At 43.8% G+C, this 18557-nt stretch overlaps 1 protein-coding gene across 5 annotated transcripts in view; it reads left to right on the top strand.

The window, feature by feature from the left end:
* Positions 1 to 7057: 7057 nt before the first annotated feature.
* Positions 7058 to 18557, top strand: part of LOC106563166 (mediator of RNA polymerase II transcription subunit 15-like) — a 13182-nt gene continuing 1682 nt past the window's right edge. The window contains exons 1-18 of one of the 5 annotated variants that reach the window (XM_045689958.1): positions 7058 to 7342; positions 7845 to 7932; positions 9450 to 9501; positions 9613 to 9639; positions 9763 to 9918; positions 10048 to 10222; positions 10351 to 10652; positions 11740 to 12072; positions 12347 to 12439; positions 13926 to 14036; positions 14644 to 14768; positions 14905 to 15035; positions 15300 to 15434; positions 15521 to 15584; positions 15683 to 15749; positions 15927 to 16087; positions 16306 to 16472; positions 18555 to 18557. The exon at positions 18555 to 18557 is cut by the window's right edge and continues 96 nt beyond it. In XM_045689958.1, coding sequence (XP_045545914.1) covers positions 10186 to 10222; positions 10351 to 10652; positions 11740 to 12072; positions 12347 to 12439; positions 13926 to 14036; positions 14644 to 14768; positions 14905 to 15035; positions 15300 to 15434; positions 15521 to 15584; positions 15683 to 15749; positions 15927 to 16087; positions 16306 to 16472; positions 18555 to 18557 — 1729 coding nt within the window. In that variant the 5' untranslated portion in view covers positions 7058 to 7342; positions 7845 to 7932; positions 9450 to 9501; ... (1 more) ...; positions 9763 to 9918; positions 10048 to 10185. Of the gene's footprint in view, positions 7343 to 7844; positions 7933 to 9449; positions 9502 to 9612; positions 9640 to 9762; positions 10223 to 10347; positions 10653 to 11739; positions 12073 to 12346; positions 12440 to 13925; positions 14037 to 14643; positions 14769 to 14904; positions 15036 to 15299; positions 15435 to 15520; positions 15585 to 15682; positions 15750 to 15926; positions 16088 to 16305; positions 16473 to 18554 lie in introns of all 5 variants that reach the window. The other 4 variants (XM_014128451.2, XM_014128450.2, XM_014128448.2 and 1 more) reach the window with 4 other exon arrangements.

Genomic DNA, 18557 nt, shown 5'->3' with positions numbered 1-18557 from the left:
ACTGCTAGCTAAGATTTTGAAAGTATGAAGTTGACATCATACAGGCTGTGTATGTTTTGGTTTTACAAAGATGTGTAAATAATAACATCCAACCAATTAATTGCATACATTTTTTCCAATCCTCAGTTCTAAACATGTATTTGTCTTCTCTATGCACGTGATATATTTCCCTGTGCGCATATGACACACGGTGGTCGGAGGACGTCTCTAGAGCCGCTGAGCCGGAGGAGAGTGTATTAATCCTGCTGTAGGCCTAGGACTCATTACGGCCAGCACTATCATGTCAAACGAACGACTAACATGAGCGAGTCAATCAGAAAGACATATCATGACTCTCGAATCAGTAAAAAGAGTGGTTCAAAAATAACTAATCGTTCGCAAACTGCACATCACTAGCATTGCTGCTCAAGCACAGCCAACAGCAGTAGGGTACAGATTTTCATGCAAATATTCTAGAATCTGCATAAAGAAAATATGTGCATTTTCCCACTGGTATTTCCACTTGTTGCATAAAAATCAGTGTGTGATGAGGTAATGCACACAAAACGTAGACTACTTTTTTGCTTAAGTTTTCTTGTAGTCCTACCGATTTAAAAATCTAAAGTTGAACATATTTCCATGGCTTTTTCATCTCTGATAGTTTTGTCACAAAAACTGTTGTTAAATAGCAAATGTGCCTACTCTGGTCTTGGCACATGCGCTCTAGCCAAAAGCTTGCAGATGCTGGTAGGCTAGTATACATTGCACGGTTTCCCTCCCTTCTCTGATCCACCTCTAGCAGACGACACCATTCTGTATACTTCTGGCCCTTCTTTGGAGATTGTGTTAACTAACCTCCAGACGAGCTTCAATGCCATACAACTCTCCTTCCGTGGCCTCCAACTGCTCTTAAATGCAAGTAAAACTAAATGCATGCTTTTCAACCGATCGCTGCCCGCACCTGCCTGCCCGTCCAGAATCATTACTCTGGACGGTTCTGACTTAGAATATGTGGACAACTACAAATACCTAGATGTCTGGTTAGATTGTAAACTCTCCTTCCAGACTCACATTAAGCATCTCCAATCCAAAATTTAATCTAGAATCGGCTTCCTATTTCGCAACAAAGCATCCTTCACTCATGCTGCCAAACATACCCTCGTAAAACTGACTATCCTACCGATCCTTGACTTCGGCGATGTCATTTACAAAATAGCCTCCAACACTCTACTCAGCAAATTGGATGCAGTCTATCACAGTGCCATCCGTTTTGTCACCAAAGCCCCATATACTACCCACCACTGCGACCTGTATGCTCTCGTTGGCTGGCCCTCGCTTCATATTCGTCGCCAAACCCACTGGCTCCAGGTCATCTATAAGTCTTTGCTAGGTAAAGCCCCGCCTTATTTCAGCTCACTGGTCACCATAGCAGCACCCACCCGTAGCACGCGGTCCAGCAGGTATATTTCATTGGTCACCCCCAAAGCCAATTCCTCCTTTGGCCGCCTTTCCTTCCAGTTCTCTGCTGCCAATGACTGGAACGAATTGCAAAAATCACTGAATCTGGAGACTCATATCTCCCTCTAACTTTAAGCACCAGCTGTCAGAGCAGATCACTGCACCTGTACATAGCCCATCTGTAAATAGCCCATCCAACTACCTCATCCCCATACTGTTATTTTTTGTTGTTGCTCCTTTTCACCCCAGTATCTCTACTTGCACATTCATCTTCTGCATATCTATCATTCCAGTGTTTAATTGCTAAATTGTAATTATTTCACCACTATGGCCTATTTATTGCCTTACCTCCCTTATCTTACCTCATTTGCACACACTGTATATATACTTTTCTATTGTGTTATTGACTGTATGTTTGTTTATTCCATGTGTAACTCAGTGTTGTTGTTTGAGACCCACTGCTTTGCTTTGTCTTGGCCAGGTCGCAGTTGTAAATGAGAACTTGTTCTCAACTTGCCTACCTGGTTAAATAGAGGTGAAATAAAAAAAATTACAAAAATAGTCACATTGAGACCATACATCATATAATTGCGTGACTCCAAGTTTAATTGGATATGATGGTTATTATATCAATATTTGCGCATAAAGGCGTTTCCACCCTCATTTCTGGCATAATTAATTTTAATGACACAAAAAGATAGCACCAGGTCGAGCAAAAAAATGATGTACGCATTTATAAAATTGTACCGAAACTTCCTGTTTCCAACACAGCTGTCATGATTTTTTTATATGGTATGTCTTGGCATAAAAACTCATAATAATCTCATCATGTAGACTAGCCTACCAGCACAGGCTAATGCTTGACTGACGTTTCACAAATAAAAAATATTCTCGCTCTCATCCATAACAATCTGATCATAGACTAACCTACCCACACACAGTATCTGTGAGCTGTTGGCTAGAGCGCGTGTGCCAAAACCAGATTAGGCACATGTAGCCTAATATTTAACGCAACAGTTTTTCCTGACAAAACTATCAGTAGAGTTGAAAATGTGATGGAAACATTGATTTATTCGGTACATGAAAATTTAAACGCAAAAGTAAATTATGTTTGCCCTACGTCATCACACAGATTTTTATCTGAAACAACTCCGTTGTTTCCACATTCGAAAATGTGCATGAAAATCTGTCACCAATTGGATGGAAACCTAGCTAGTGATGGTAAAGAAATTACATTGTGGGTTTCTGAAAATAATTATATCACTATACCTGCCTATATGAAGTAGATGCCAATCTGAAATGACACAATGTGTTGGATAATTAGTAGGCTTATCCCCCTAATTGGAAAAACACCACTGATCATGAGTGGAGGTAAAAACATGTTCTTAGCCTACCTACATCCAATCATGTTGACCACATAGGAGGACATCATTATGTCTAAATCATAAGAGGACCTTGATGGTTCACCTTTAAACAAAGAAATTTGGCTTGTCACCAAAAACACTCACAAACTTTTACAGATGCACAATCGAGAGCATCCTGTCGGGCTGTATCACCGCCTGGTACGGCAACTGCTCCGCCCACAAGCGCAAGGCTCTCCAGAGGGTAGTGAGGTCTGCACAACGCATCACCGGGGGCAAACTACCTGCCCTCCAAGACACCTACCCCACCCGATGTCACAGGAAGGCCAAAAAGATCATCAAGGACAACAACCACCCGAGCAACTGCCTGTTCACCCCACTATCATCCAGAAGGCGAGGTCAGTACAGGTGCATCAAAGCTGGGACCGAGAGACTGAAAAACAGCTTCTATCTCAAGGCCATCAGCCTGTGCCATCAAACCCCTACAACTCATCCAGAACGCCGCAGCCCGTCTGGTGTTTAACCTTCCCAAGTTCTCTTACGTCACCCCGCTCCTCCGCACACTCCACTGGCTTCCAGTTGAAGCTCGCATCTGCTAAAAGACCATGGTGCTTGCCTACGGAGCTGTGAGGGGAACGGCACCTCCGTACCTTCAGGCTCTGATCAGTCCCTACACCCAAAGAAGGGCACTGCGTTCATCCACCTCTGGCCTGCTCGCCTCCCTACCTCTGTGGAAGCACAGTTCCCGCTCAGCCCAGTCAAAACTGTTCGCTGCTCTGGCACCCCAATGGTGGAACAAGCTCCCTCACGACGCCAGGACGGCGGAGTCAATCACCACCTTCCGGAGACACCTGAAACCCCACCTTTTTAAGGAATACCTGGGATAGGATTAAGTAATCCTTCTAACCCCCCCCCCCACTCTCCCCCCCCAAAAAAGATATAGATGTACTATTATAAAGTGGTTGTTCCACTGGATATCATAAGGTGAATGCACCAATTTGTAAGTCGCTCTGGATAAGAGCGTCTGCTAAATGACGTAAATGTAAATGTTAAACAGCCATCACTAACATTGAGTGGCTGCTGCCAACATATTGACTCAAATCTCTGGCCACTTTAATAATTAATAATTGGATGTAATAAATGTATCACTAGTCACTTTAAACAATGCCACTTTATATAATGTTTACATACCCTACATTACTCGTCTCATATGTATATACTGTACTCTATACCATCTACTGCATCTTGCCTATGCCGTTCGGCCATCGCTCATCCATATATTTATATGTACATATTCTTATTCATTCCTTTACACATGTGTGTATAAGGTAGTTGTTGTGAAATTGTTAGATTACTTGTTAGATATTAATGCATGGTCGGAACTAGAAGCACAAGCATTTCGCTACACTCGCATTAACATCTGCTAACCATGTGTATGTGACCAATAAAATTTGATTTGATGTATAGTTTTTAAATGTGCTGTGATTCAGGCATTTTGTGCTTCAAATCAACATTTCTAGGTATAGGGGCCTGCTTGATGATTAGCCTAGTGTACGCTATTCAGTCTACACACGATTCATGAATAGATGTCCCCACCAGCATATTTCCCTATTTTCAATTCCTGTCAATCCTCAACTTCCCCTCCATTCAAGCTCCTCTGAAGGGTCATCTGGCATAGAACCATGACACATCAACTTGGGCCTCCCCACACTCAGCATTCTATTCTGAAAGGGACAGGATGCATTTGAATGCAGGAAACATTTCCACCCAAGACCCTCCTTAAAACATTATGCAAATGAACACATGAATACATTAGGACTAGCATTAGCATGAGAGGTTGTTTTGTAGATTTTGTGAGTCAACCATAACATTTGGCCACATTCAGTTTCTATCTTCCTCTCTTGGTTTGGAAATAGAAGAGTTTTCAGAGTACATACCTCTTGAGACTGCTGCTGGCACAGAGTTGGTCTCATCACTGCAACACAGTCTGAATGTTAATAGATTTGCACCCACTGATTCTTAATGGCTAACGCCTGCCAATTCCCACATTCTTGCAAAGGCTCACTGGTGCAACAAATTGGATGTAAACCTACAGGAGTTTTTTTTATGTGAATGTGTAATATCTGCTGACTACAAAATATAGGCCTAGGCTACTTCACTGACCAAGAGGGAAATTAAAAACCATATAGACGGATTTACAGAATTTCTGTGAACCTACTGATTTATCTACCATTTTTGCATTCTGGTTCCCAAAAAATGCCTTCTGAGTAATTTGTTTCATTTTCACTTGATGAACTTACCAACATGACTACAGAAGGGGTACGTGATGTTGGTAATGGGCAGAGCCTTCTATTGCAATAAAGGTATTTGGTGATTATGAATAAATGGGTCAGAATGACTCAAAAATTACGACTCCCACAGGAAGCAGCACCAGCTCAGTCAAAAGTAGGTTGCTAGGTTCAAGAGGCGGCGGGGGGGGGGGACATACAAATGCCTCATCCAAGAATGACAGAAAATTAAGTAAAATCAATAAAAACACACATAAAAAAGAACTAATATGGCAGTGTTGGAAAGAAGGACAGACAAAGATGGATGTACTGAAGTCCTATGCACATCAAAGTAAGACCGGTTTCTTTGTCCATTTGAAATACACTTCCCCTTTAAATGAAAAATCAGCCATTATACTGTGTAATTGATGTAAAACAATGTATGCATTTAGGCTATTTGGGTGATGCAATCTCTGTGTTTGTGCAACTGCTAGAATTCAGGACACTTTCTGGTTTCCTTGATTTCAACACCCTCTTGTCTAGTGGGTAATGGAAACTAGTGGTGAGGTCATAAGATCCTGAAATAGATTCTGAATAGACTGAGGTCCCAGGAATTTGGTATGGGTAACATCCCTATTAAGCTTGCTAACTTTCATAAACAAGTACTTAAACTTTGAACCTCATTTACAAACACAAGTTTTCCCCACATAGGTATACAATCTGGAATAATAAAGACATAAAATACAAAAACAAGTCTTTATTTTCCAGAACTGGATTGACAACAACATTATTTGGGTTAAACAATTTTTGAATAATGATGGCTAACTATATGATTATCAAGAATTTATGAGAATATAACAATACTCCAAGTGCAACTGTTGAGGATTTTGTAGCCTCAATTCAATTAGAAGGAATTTACATTTTAAACAATAAATGTAATAACATGTATATAAGGAAACTATGTCAATATGTTACTATTCCCTCTGCTAAAATGTACTGGAATGCAGCCCTAGGACAGGTGAAATGGAACAAAGTTTCGTTGTTGTCTGGTAAATATTGTAAATCTAATAAGTTGAAAGAAGTATCATATAAACTCATTCATAGAATCTACCCTGTAATGACCTTTATCATACACAGATTTAAAATAGCTGTTGATAACACATGTGTATTTTGTGGTTGTGACCCAGATACTCTTGACCATTTATTTTGGGACTGTTCTTATGTCAGAAGATTTTGGAGTGAGTTAGAAGATTCTATTTTAAAATAAACAACTATTAATTTTAATCTGAGAGACTATGATATTATGTTTTATTTTGATCCAAATGATATGGACCCTGATTTAACTTTCATTGTTCATTTGTTTATCTTTCATGGAAGATTCTTTATCCATAAAACGAAGTGGGCAGAGAACAAACCCCTCTTCACATTATTTAAGATATAATTTAAATATTACTTTGAAATTAGCAGTAAATGTAAAAACAAAAAGCAATACGCACCATAAAAGTATTTAACAAATTGAAAATGAATCTTGATATGTAATTCCCCTGTCTGTTAGGTTTATGTACTCTTGTTTGTATATTTCTGTTTTTTGTATTTGTTGTGTTCATAATAATAATAATAATAAAAATAATTTAAATAAAATTGAGGTCCCAGGAATAAAGACTGTGTTAACATGGGTGAACATATTTAAATCATACACCACATTAACAAAACTATAGCTACCATTACAGAATATTTCAGAATATTCCAATTACATGGCGATGCTTTGAAGCGGGTACTGTGCTATCCCTGTGTAAAAAAAAAAAAAAAAAAACGGCACGTAAAACAATGGACATATAATTCCTCATTTCACAGTTAACATGTACATCCTTGCAGTTCAGATTAACAGCCCCATGCAGATGCCTCACTTCATGTTGCAAAATAGAACGTTTTGTAGATCCATGAAATTCATAGGCCTACTCCTAAAATTCCACCCCCATTGAAAGTATTCGTTTCCAGTCAAAGATTAGATTATCACATTAAGCACTACTAAAATCAATCTAATCAGAGATGTATTTGAAAACTACAGCTACATTGTTGCAGATGTAGCAGCTCTTGAATGGATGGAGAATTTAAACCGGAAGTACGTTTATGTTTTCTATTTATGGTTTTTGGTGCTGCATTCATTCAAAGCCTACGTTTGCAGGCTTGTCTGAAAACGATGTCTGCAATGGAGGTCCCAGGACCAGAAAGCGATTGGAGAAGCCCCGCATTCCGACAGAAAGTTGTTGCACAAATGTGAGATAATTTAGTTTTATTAAAACTTTGTAAACGTTGCGATATTTTATTTCCTCCGCTATTATCACGACAGTGGCTAGCTCACCACAGTTAGCTTCGCTACTGAACATTCTTGATATGAGGCCGTAAGCAATGTGCATCATCTGGGTTGATGATGCATGTGTTCTAATTTGATCAAAAAAAGACCTGCAGTTTGAGAAGTTTTGAGACGAACTAATTGGGCGTTCAGCTAAAGGTTAGCCAAACTAGCTGGCAAGCCAACTAGCCTTTGCTATTGTTACTTCGCTTGCTATGTAACTAGCTAGCTAATGTTAGCTGGCTAGCTAGCTAGATGCGAGGTATAGTCATCACAGACCCGGTTACATTTCTGCTTGGCCTCATTTAGAGTAAATTGCAGTTAATCTGCCATGAATATAATATCATTGGGATGTGTGTTAGCAAAATACAGCAGGAAAAAATATATAATCTCCCAACATTCGTTTGATCTGAATCTATTTTTCAGTGAAGAGGCGATGAGAAAGGCTGGGACTGCACACACGAAGTCCAGCAATGACATGGAGAATCATGTTTATGTCAAAGCCAAATCTAGAGTGAGTGAACGTTTTTAATTTACACACACCTAGTAACCTCATGGATCATCAGACAACACTCAGTAACATTCTATATAATTAACTGGAATTATTGGTGAAGAATGACCATCTCATCTACACTGAATGAAAATGTAAATGTAACATTCAACAATTTCAAAGATTTTACTGAGTTACAGTTCATAAGGAAATAAGTCAATTGAAAGGAATCCACTAGGCCCTATGGATCTCACATGACTGATATGCATCTGTTATTCACAGAAAAAGTAGGGGCGTGGATCAGAAAACCAGTCAGTATCTGGTGTGACAACCATTTGCCTCATGTAGAGTGACATCTCCTTTGCATAGAATTGACCAAGCTGTTGATTGTGGCCTGTGGAATGTTGTCCCACTTCTCTTCAATGGCTGTGTGAGGTTGCTGGATATTGGCGGGAACTGGAACACAGTGTTGTACATGTTGATCCAGAGCACCAGCATGTCTGGTGAGCATGCAAGCCATGAAGATCTGGGACATTTTCAACATCCAGGAATTGTGTGGAGATCCTTGCGACATGGGGCCGTGCATTATCATGCTGAAACATGAGGTGATGGCGGCGGATGAATGGCACGATCCTGTCATGGTATCGCTGTGCATTCAAATCTCCATTGATAAAATGCAATTATGTTCGTTGTCCTTCGTTTATGCCTGCACATACCATAAACCCACCTCCACCATGGGGCACTCTGTTTACAACGTTGACATCAGCAAACCGCTCGCCCACACGATGCCATACACACTAAAATGTCTGCCATCTGCCGGGATTCATCTGTCAATAGCACACTTCTCCAGTGTGCCAGTGAGCATTGGCCCACTGAAGTCGGTTACGACGCCAAACTGCAGTCGGTTCAAGACCCTGGTGAGGACGACAAGCATGCAGATGAGCTTCCCTGAGGACGTTTCTGACAGTTTGGGCAGATATTCTTCGGTTGTGCAAGCCTGCTGTTTCATTGGCTGTCCGGGTTGCTAGTCTCAGACGATCCCGCAGGAAAAGAAGCTGAATGTTGAGGTCCTGGGCAGGCGTGGTCTGCGGTTGTAAGGTCGGTTGGATGTATAGTCAAATTCTCTAAAACAACGTTGGAGGCGGCTTATGGTAGAGAAATTAACATTACATTCACTGGCAACAGCTCTGGTGGACATCCCTGCAGTCAGCATGCTAATTTCATGCTCCCTCAAAACTTGAGACATCTCTGGCATTGTGTTGTTGAAAAAACGGCACATTTAGTACTCTTTTATTGGCACCAGCACAAGGTGCACCTGTGTAATGATCATGCTTTTTCATCAGCTTTGATATGCCATACCTGTCAGGTGGGTGGATTATCTTGGCAAAGGAGAAATGCTCGCTAACAGGGATGTAAACAAATGTGTGCACAAATGGAACATTTCTGTGATCTTTTACTTGAAACATGGAACCAACTCTTTACATGCTGCATTTATATTTTTGTTCAGTATAATAATGGTGTTATTATTCACTTCTGAACAGGAAGAATACTTGTCCCTGGTTGCAAGGTTGATCATTCACTTCAGAGACATTCGTAAGTACCCCACATACTTTTCCTATCTGCAATGTAGGTCTAACTCCTGTTCATATTTTGAGACAATTATTCTGTAAAGTTGAGTTACGTAATATTTTTTTTGTTTTGCAGATAAAAAGGCACAAGGAGGAGGTCTGGGTGAGTTGTTGTGATTTTGCTAAACATGTTTTCCATTACTGAAAGACATTCAGAAGAATGTCTATGTAGCTACTCATGCCGCTGCCCATGTGTAAAATGTATATACTGTCTCCCCTCTTCCAGATCCCATGAATGCCCTGACAAATCTCACAGGGGTTCCAGGGGGCATCGCCATGGGGCCTAGGCCACCTGGTGCACCCATGGGTGGCATGGGGACCATGGGGCAGATGCAAATGGGTCAGCATGCAATGGCAGGTGTAGCTGGAAATCCTCAAGCGAGTGAGTGTATTTCTGAAGCTATTTAACTTGCTCACGTTATTCATGTTTATTTGAATGCTGCTGTCTGTTAGCCCACAGAAACAATTGGATCAGTAGCCTACTGGTCATGACATTTTGATTTTCGATCAGGGACCTCCAAACTCATATTCCTGTGTCCTCCATGAGGCTCAGAGCATGTGAGCAGAGATGAGTGGGAGCAGAGCGAGGAGCGGAGCGGGCACAATTTGACTGCAGCTGGGGAAATGGACGTGGAGCGCTCTGTGTGCAATGAGCTGGATTTCCGACCGCTCAACTCGGCTCACAGGCACTGCTCTACACTCATATTTCTGTTTCCTCAGTAACGCTCAGGTGTAGTGCTTTTCCTCCAGGGCTTTCCCCAAGTTCTCAGCTGGAGGATGTATGTCTGTTTTGTCCACGTCCTCCCTGTAGTAGGAGGTCCAGGGCAGATGCAGATGCAGCAGATTGCCCAGCAGCAGCAGTCCATTCAGTTCCAGCAGTTCCAGGCACAGCAGCAACAGACAGCCATGCAACAACAGCAACAGACGGCCATGCAGCAGCAGCAGCAGCAGACAGCCATGCAACAACAGACAGCCATACAGCAGCAGCAGTTTCAGGTCCAGCAGCAGCTGAAGCTGCAACAGTTACAGCAACAACACCATCAGAACCAACAGCTCCAACAGCAGCACCAAAACCAGCAGCAGCAGCAGGCCCAAAACCAGCAACAACAGAACCAGGTATAACAGGGATGAAAACGTGTACATTTTTGACGATGTTCGCCGTTTGGATCTCAAAATAGGTCATCCACGTGAGTTGTGTAGAGCTGTAAAAAACTGACAAAAAGTGTGCAGGCGCAGAGTGTATCACCCATAGTACTATACAAAATAGCCTCGAACAGATCTTCTCCCTGTGATCACTACCTTCTCTCTTGAAATGAATGACTGAGCACAGAATGCATCCCTACACGTCCTACAAATAGAATACCAGAGTTCAGAGCGTGATGTCAGATTTGTCATGTCAGAATGAGTGCTTCATCCAATATCACGTGACAGCTGTGAGGAGCCAGCCACATCCCCTAACCAGCCATTAGCCTACTCAGCTGCTTCTCTGTCCATTCTTCCTGTGCATCTCCATCAGTTTTTAAATGTTATTTTACCGTAATGGCGAGCTGGGGTGTGCAGACATTATTGGAGTGGCTCGCTGCGCAAGCGAAGTGGGTACGCCTCTTCATTTCGCCTGTAAGAACAAGAAGGGCAGTCGGCTTCGCTGTCACGCAGCCTCTTAGTGCCATAGAGGAAAAACGGAGCATATTGACAGTCAGGCTTGCCATAAGTTTCTAGCCCAAACCGCTCCTTACCGGAGCTACCTTCTCCCCCTTTCTACCTCGAATTGGCACACATTTTATATAATTTTATAAACCATGTCGCTGGCAATTTTAAACTACTCGCGTGCCGCACGTTTTTGGATGGATAACAAGTGATCGGGGGGCAAACCCTGTGGTATTGTGATACTACTCGGTATTGTGATACTACTCGGTATCGTGATACTACTCGGTATCGTGATACTTGGCCTGGTATCACATCATTGTAAAATGTTGGTATTGTGACAATTCTTTTCACCTTTGGCCCCTCACCAGTTTGTCCCTGTATAAGCTCTAATCCCCACCAGGATGGCATGCCTAGATGTACATCAAAAGCAAACAGAGACATACAGAAGGCAGTTCAATTGGTTGATCTTTTGGTAAATAAGGATAAAATGAGCATATTGTGGGGCTTCAAATAATCTATCTTTAAGTATTTACATGCCCTCCCCATCTCTCTTCAGATGCACCCATCAAGGCTCCAGCAACAACAGCAGATAGTTCAGTTACAACTCCAACAGCAGCATGCGCAGGCCCAAGCACAAGCGCAGGCCCAAGCACAAGCCCAGGCCCAAGCACAAGCCCAGGCGCAGTCCATTCAGCACATGGTCCAGCAGCAGCAGCAGGTTCAGGCCCAGTCTCAGCCCCAGGCGGCCCAGCTACCCCCCCACTCCCAGCAGCAGCAGGGCATGGTGCCCCAGTCTCTCGCTGGACAGATGCCCTCCACACAGCACGTGCCCATCAGCTCGCTCAGTCAGCAGCAGCAGCAGCAACAGCTCAAGATCCAAGCATTGCAGGTAAAGCGGAGGTGGTGTTATGGAAAAAGATGAACTTTAAGTTTAGTTTACCCTCTGTAGAATAGTGGTGACCTTTTATTGTCCACTCTACATTCGTAATCTATAGTCTCTGGGACAACACACCTATTCCAGTATCTTTTTTTACACTCCCCTCTGCTTGCTTGCTTCTCGTGTGTGTGTGTGTGTGTGTGTGTGTGTGTGTGTGTGTGTGTGTGTGTGTGTGTGTGTGTGTGTGTGTGTGTCTATGGGCTGTGTTCTGTTTGTGTGTGGCCAGGCTAGAGCGATGCAGCAGCAAGTCCAGCAGGCAGCGCAGCAAGCCCAACAGGCGGCAGCTCAGGCCCAGCTAGCTGCAGCAGTACCTGGACAGGTAAGAGCACAGCACTGCAAGCTGGTGTGTAGTGGGACTGATTGACTGACTGGGAACTGCCACTTGTCACTGAGCTTGGCCTGGAGTGAGTGCATGCTTTCAGATTCACCCCTTTGAAATTTCAGCAGTTGATTTAATTTTGGGTCGCAAGCTCTTCTGTTGGTGTTAAATGACTTGAGGAAGACAAAGGATATTTTTCTGTGTTGCCTGTTGCCATACTTAAGCTACTGCCATAGCCAGGAGGTAGTAATGCTTGTTTTATAGCTCAACGTTACCTACAGAGACTTAAGTTAGCATCTGTTCTAATAATTGCACCGTTGCTGCTTGATGGCTCAGGCTCAGGGGTTCTTTGGTTTGAACTGAATGATGAGTCTCCTACGTAACCCAAGAAATCATTTTAGTTTGTCATTTGAATATGATGCTTTCTGAGAATTCCTTGATAGGCTTGGTACTCCTGTCTCTATCGCTTCCAAGCAAAATAGGGATGGAGCTAGGATTCACTTCCCCATCCCTTCTCTACCAAACTAGAACTCACCTAGACCTCTTCTCCCCACCGCTACTTCTCCCTATTGAAAATCCCTGGAAGTGTTCTACTGCATTTCTCAGAATGAAACCCATGGGTGGGCTGCTGAGAGAAAATAAAGTTCATCTCCCAGAGGATGTCTCTTTATTGTACCTCACAGCAACGTTAGAATGTCTTGTTCCCCCTCCATGCATGTGTGTTGTTCATGCAGTGAATGCTGCAACTGCATGCCTACTCTGCCCTGCAAACCAACAATATTCTTTAACTCGGCTGCTGCATCTACCAGCGCTACTGTTACTGTAGATGCAAATACATGGCATTATCAATCATTAGATACTGTTTGGGAAATCCCTGCCAAACCTCCTACTGGGGGTACCAGTGAGGTTCCACCATTCAAAATGCAATGCCTATCTACGCAACCGTCGTTTGATAAAACCATTGAAATAGTTTCCAGACTAGAATGTTTAATAAATTAATGTTGAATAATTTAGTAACCAAAAATTGAGATCTATGTTATTTCTAGTCAGTTGGCAATGTTGACCTACTGTACTTAGCTAAGCTATTTAAATAGCTGTCATACACACTGCATGGATTGGCCTAAAGAGGAGAGGGAGCATGTTCCCACTGGCCATGGCAGGCCTCATCACTATTGTCATGGCAACCGTTTGTTCCGACTCCGGAGACAGGGTCACATGCTTGGCAACGCTGCCTGGCTGTTTCTCTCTCTCACCAGGGTTTAAGATATGACTGTAACTGTGGCTCTGTCTGTGTGCCAATAAGTGTGCATGCATGTGTTTGTGCATGTCTGCTTGTGTAATGTACCTTACAGGTTTTGCTCCTGGGAGCGTGCATGCATGTGTCCGAATGTGTTTTTTTTTGTGCGTGCATGTGCATCATCTCCGCTGATGCATTGCATTTCTTGTTTTGCTTGTGACATGTATGTTGTCCCCTCTGTCCTCCAAGATGATGATGCCCCGCCTTGGGATGCAAATTCCACCCCGGTTGCCCCGCGCTGCCCCGAACCCCGCCATACCTCCAAACTCTGCTGCCATGGGAGGACAGCAAATACCACAGGTATTTACGCCAGGGTAGAGTGACCAGGCAGTCTTCCTACTCTGACCCTGACCTGACCCTCATGGTGACCACCACCTCTCCTAAAACCGTGTCCCTCTGGTGTGCTTCCTTATGCCAACCCTCATCCCTCAGTGCAGCCCTCAAATCTCATCCCCACTCTACCCAAACCTCCTCTCCTGCTTCTTATACAGACCAGTGGAATTAGATCTGATAGTGAACATCTGTTCTCATGCTCAGTATAGATATGTATGTGGATTCATGGAAAGAGAGCTGTGCCTTCTACAAGCAGGTTCCCATTTGGAATCCATTAAGGGTAGGCCTATAGATGTGATTGGAAATGCTGTGGATTATTTTGCTCAGTGTAAGGGCGTCTGGCCAGTATTCATTGTGTATGGTAAGTACCAGTAAGATAAGTATTTTCTTCCTATCTTCCTCAGTAGGCACTGAGGCCCTGGTCGGCGTAATGGCTGGAGGATGTTTTCCTCCCTGCTATCTAGGATGGATGGTAACGTGATGCAGCATCCAACCAGCTAAAGATGTGCTGGGGTCTCCAGTGATTGGTTTGTCTGGTGTGAGCCCCCCATTTTTCTTTTCACCCCCTCCATAGGTTCAGCAGCACCAGATGATGTCATCGCCCTCGCCGGTACAGGTGCAGACCCCCCAGTCCATGCCCCCCCCTCCCCAGCCACAGCCATCCCCACAGCCCCCGTCCTCCCAGCCCAACTCAGTCAGGTGAGCCCACTCTCACTTTATGTAGCGCTTTTATTGACTTGAATATGGCATTCTAAAGTTTTATTTCAGGTCTAGTCTTGAAATAGAATGACTTTCTCTGATGTCAACTGTGACCCTTTATTGCGTTTCTTCACAGCAGTTCTGGTCCCACACCGTCGCCAGGTGGCTTCCAGCCTAGCCCATCCCCCCAGCCCTCGCATAGCCCAGCCACCGCACGCACCCCCCAGAACTATAGCGTCCCCTCCCCAGGACCCCTCAACACCCCAGGTACTGTCCCAGCTCCTCGCTGGAGCAGAGGTGGGGGCCTAAGCCCCTAAATATCATACCTCACATCTGATTGGTTTCCTTACTATAGTTTACATTCTTAAATCGGCTCTACGTAGGATTTTGATTTGTCTGGAACCACATAATTTTCTATTTGCATTCTATGCCAAATAAGCATTTTCCCAGTGTCCCTAAGACTATGTAAACACATTGAATGTACCTGAGGATTCTAATTGTTGTCCCACGTGGTTGTCTGGTGACGTGAAGGGAACCCCAGTTCAGTGATGAGTCCATCCGGGGCCAATCAGCAGGAGGACCAGCAGTACATGGAGAAACTCAAACAGCTCTCCAAATACATCGAGCCGCTGCGCAGGATGATCAACAAGATAGACAAAAATGAAGGTATGCACTCAGGCCACGCTCTTTCTTACTTTTCTTGCCACTCTTGGCTGTTCCCACTCACTAAAGGGAGTTTGCATTCCCAACAGATAGGAAAAAGGACCTGAGTAAGATGAAGAGCCTGCTGAACATTCTCACTGACCCCAACACAAGGTAAAATAATACAACTGTGTTGCTTATGTGTGTCAGTGTCCATCCAAGTTTGTCTCAGCAATGGTTATTGAATGATATCTCCTCTCCCGGACTTGCAGGTGTCCTCTCAGAACCTTACAGAAGTGTGAGATAGCACTGGAGAAACTGAAGAATGATATGGCTGTGGTAAGCATGAGACTGTGTTGATAATCTTTGTGCTGTTATATTGCTCCTTGGTTTTCAAAATGTCTTTCTGTTGTGAATTCCTAAAGGTTACCCATTGAATGTGAATTGTCAACAATTCAACAAAACGTTTGCTCATTTAGCTCCTTAACAACTGACATTTTCCTAAACCTGTGTTAGCCGACGCCTCCCCCTCCACCTGTGCCCTGCACCAAGCAGCAGTACCTGTGCCAGCCCCTCTTGGATGCCGTCATGGCAAACATCCGCTCGCCTGTCTTCAACCATTCTCTGTATCGTACCTTCGCCCCAGCCATGACAGCCATCCACGGGCCGCCCATCATGTGAGTTTACCCTAACCACCCCTTCATGTCCAGAAACACTACACTTTAGGTCAGGGTAGGAAAGTATTTTTCGACGGGCATTTTGGAGCATCCCTGCTTTAGATCTGTCCACCACTCTGTCGTTGATACAAGACCATCCTCGTTTCCTACAGTGTATAGAGAAAGTGTATTAGTGGGATCAGGCTGTCATGACACCCATGTCTATTCTCTCTCCACAGGGGCCCCATCATCGCGGCCCGGAAGAGGAAACATGAGGAGGATGACCGTCAGACCATCCCCAACATCCTGCAGGGGGAGGTGGCCCGTCTTAATGCCAAGTTCCTGGTCAACCTGGACCCCTCGTTCTGCAGTAACAATGGCACTGTGCACCTCATCTGTAAACTAGGTGAGTTAAGGGCTGAGGTAGGCAACTAGATTCAGTCGCGGGCCGATTTTTATTGGAGTGGATGTTCTGCAAATTGTTTATTTTATTTAACTAGGCAAGTCAGTTAAGAACAAATTCTTATTTAGAATGATGGCCTACCAAAAAGCAAAATACCTCCTGTGGGGACGGGGGCTACAATTAAAAATGTAAATATAGGACAAAACACACGAGACAACACTACATAGAGACCTAAGACAACAGTACAGCATGGCAGCAACACATGACGACAACATGGTAGCAGCACAAAACATGGTACAAACATTATTGGAAACAGACAACAGCACAATGGGCAAGAAGGTAGAGACAACAATGCATTACGCAAAGCAGCTACAAGTGTCAGAGTACATGATTTGAGTCTTTGAATGAAGAGATTGTGAACTGTCCAGTTTGAGTGTTTTTTGCAACTCGTTCCAGTCGCTAGCTGCAGCGAACTGAAAAGAGGAGCGACCCAGGGATGTGTGTGCTTTGGGGACCTTTAACAGAATGTGACTGGCAGAACGGGTGTTGTATGTGGAGGATGAGGGCTGCAGTAGATATCTCAGATAGGGGGGAGTGAGGCCTAAGAGGGTTTTATAAATAAGCATCAACCAGTGGATCTTGCGATGGGTATACAGAGATGACCAGTTTACAGAGGAGTATAGAGTGCAGTGATGTGTCCTATAAGGAGCATTGGTGGCAAATCTGATGGCCGAATGGTAAAGAGCATCTAGCCGCTCTAGAGCACCTTTACTTGTCGATATATAAATTACGTCTCCGTAATCTAGCATGGGTAGGATGGTCATCTGAATCAGGGTTAGTTTGGCAGCTGGGGTGAAAGAGGAGTGATTACGATAGAGGAAACAAGTCTAGATTTAACCTTAGCCTGGGGCTTTGATATGTGCTGAGAGAAGGACAGTGTACCATCTAGCCATACTCCAAAGTACTTGTATAAGGTGACTACCACAAGCTCTAAACCCTCAGGTAGTAATAACACCGGAGGGGGACATTATTCTTACTGAACCACATGATCTTTGTTTAGGAGGAGTTCAGAACAAGGTTAAGGGCAGAGCAAGCTTGTTGGACACTAAGAAATCTTGGTTGTAGAGCGTTTAACACCAAATCCGGGGAGGGGCCAGCTGAGTAGAAGACTGTATCATCTGCATATAAATGAATGAGAGCACTTCCTACTGCCTGAGCTATGTTGTTGATATAAATTGAGAAGAGCATGGGGTCTAGGATTGACCCTTGGGGTACTCCCTTGGTGACAGGCAGTGGCTGATACTGCGGATTTTCTGACTTTATACACTGCACTCTTTGAGAGAGGTAGTTAGCAAACCAGGCAACGACCCCTCAGAGACACCAATACTCCTTAGCCGGCCCACAAGAATGGAATGGTCTACTTTATATAAAAATAGCAGCACAACATTGCTTAGAATCAAGGGAAATGGTGACATAATTTAGGAAATTTAAGGTTGCAGTGACACATCCATAACCTGAATGGAAACCAGATTGCATACCAGAGAGAATACTATAAACATCGAGAAAGCCAGTCAGTTGATTGACACATTTTTCCAACACTTTTGATAAACAGGGCAAAATAGAAATTGGCCTATAACACGATCAGCTTGATCTCCCCCTTTTAAATAAAGGATGCACCATGGCTGCCTTACAAGCAATGGTAACTTCCCCAGAGAGAAGAGACAGGCTCAGCGATGATAGGGGCTGGAACCTTAAAGAAGGATCTAAACCATCTGACCCAGATGGGTTTTTTGGGGTCAAGTTTAAGGATCTCCTTTAGCACCTCAGACTCAGTGACCGCCTGCAGGGAGAAACTTTGTAGCGGAGCAGGGGGGGAAGTGGGAGGAGCATCGGGGCTAGTAGCATTAGAAGGGCTGGGAGATGAGGAAATGTTGGATGGGCAAGAAGGCATGGCTGAGTCAATCACTTATGGGCCAACTGCTAGTGTAGGGCATTGAGAGATGAAGACCGGGGGAAATCACACTATTCTCTCTCAAATATAAAATAAATTGATGCCTGACGTTATTCCCTGCTTCTCTCTTCCAGATG

Source organism: Salmo salar, chromosome ssa11 (genome assembly GCF_905237065.1).
Source record: "Salmo salar chromosome ssa11, Ssal_v3.1, whole genome shotgun sequence".
In the NCBI taxonomy this organism is placed as follows: Eukaryota; Metazoa; Chordata; class Actinopteri; order Salmoniformes; family Salmonidae; genus Salmo; species Salmo salar.
The sequence above is the reverse complement of the archived record's forward strand: the minus strand, read 5'-3'. Positions and strand labels throughout refer to the sequence as shown.